General features: G+C 48.7%; 1 protein-coding gene across 1 annotated transcript; it reads right to left on the bottom strand.

Annotated features, from left to right (window-relative positions):
* Positions 1-90: 90 nt before the first annotated feature.
* Positions 91-734, bottom strand: Pmar_PMAR023125 (hypothetical protein; the record flags this gene model as incomplete). Its single annotated transcript, XM_002764397.1, has 1 exon — positions 91-734. A coding segment is annotated over one exon (324 nt), but the record flags the coding sequence as incomplete, so codon positions are not given.
* Between the last annotated feature and the right edge of the window lie 153 nt (positions 735-887).

Raw genomic sequence — 887 nt, 5'->3', positions numbered from 1 at the left:
TTCCTCGACTATGGCTTCCGAATGATAAGTTCAGCTCTTTCGTTGGTGCTGATGATTAGAGCAATTTCCAACATCCTGCTGTTAGATATTCTTTTTTCGCCTTGTACTATGTCTCCTTGTGTGGAGGTGTCCCCGTGCATATTCATCGTCCTAGGGCTGTGCTACGGTGTCGTACTAGTGGCCATCATCTGTTCCCTCATATCAGTGTATATAAAGCAAGCACAGCCTGTGTGGGTGATCAGTCTAATTTCTGTAGCTCTTGCCTGGCTGGCCTTCGGGGTTGCTTTCAAGTTCGTGTTCTCTGTAAGAGACACAAGGCGTCGCCGACTCGACATTGGGGTGGAGGAGAAGAATACCCAATACGGCTATCAACGAGATTCAACCAGCAGCAGTGCTGATCGCCGCCTTTCATGACACAGTCTTGACTCTCTGAGTGTACCATGGTTCTGTAAGACATGCTGTACCCTTTTGCGTTTTTTCCTGTGATACCCCTGTACTCAGTAAGTCGGGTCGCTCTGATCTGGAGACCTTGGCGCCTCCATTTTCTGGGTGGTCATTGGATCGATCGTGTCGCATATTATGGAGTTGTCCCCTCCCCCCCGAGTGGTGGGATGTTTGCCTCGGGAGTATTTGAGCTGCATGGGCGATCACTTGTTTCTGTGGGGGGGCGTTCTTGGAATACAACATAGGTGAGTAGTACTGCGTACGCGGAACGCATCTTAGTTTATAGCGGTACCTGAAAGTGTTGGGTTTAGAGATCCAACTCGTTTGTATGGTTGAATGTGATAGTGATAGTCTTATTTCGATTAACCTCTAACTCCAACCTCTCATGGACCGACTTCATGTCTCCTTCACTACGGCCGTCGTACTCTTACTCCTGTGGATCA

Source organism: Perkinsus marinus, assembly GCF_000006405.1.
Source record: "Perkinsus marinus ATCC 50983 genomic scaffold scf_1104296977580, whole genome shotgun sequence".
In the NCBI taxonomy this organism is placed as follows: Eukaryota; Perkinsozoa; order Perkinsida; family Perkinsidae; genus Perkinsus; species Perkinsus marinus.
The sequence above is the reverse complement of the archived record's forward strand: the minus strand, read 5'-3'. Positions and strand labels throughout refer to the sequence as shown.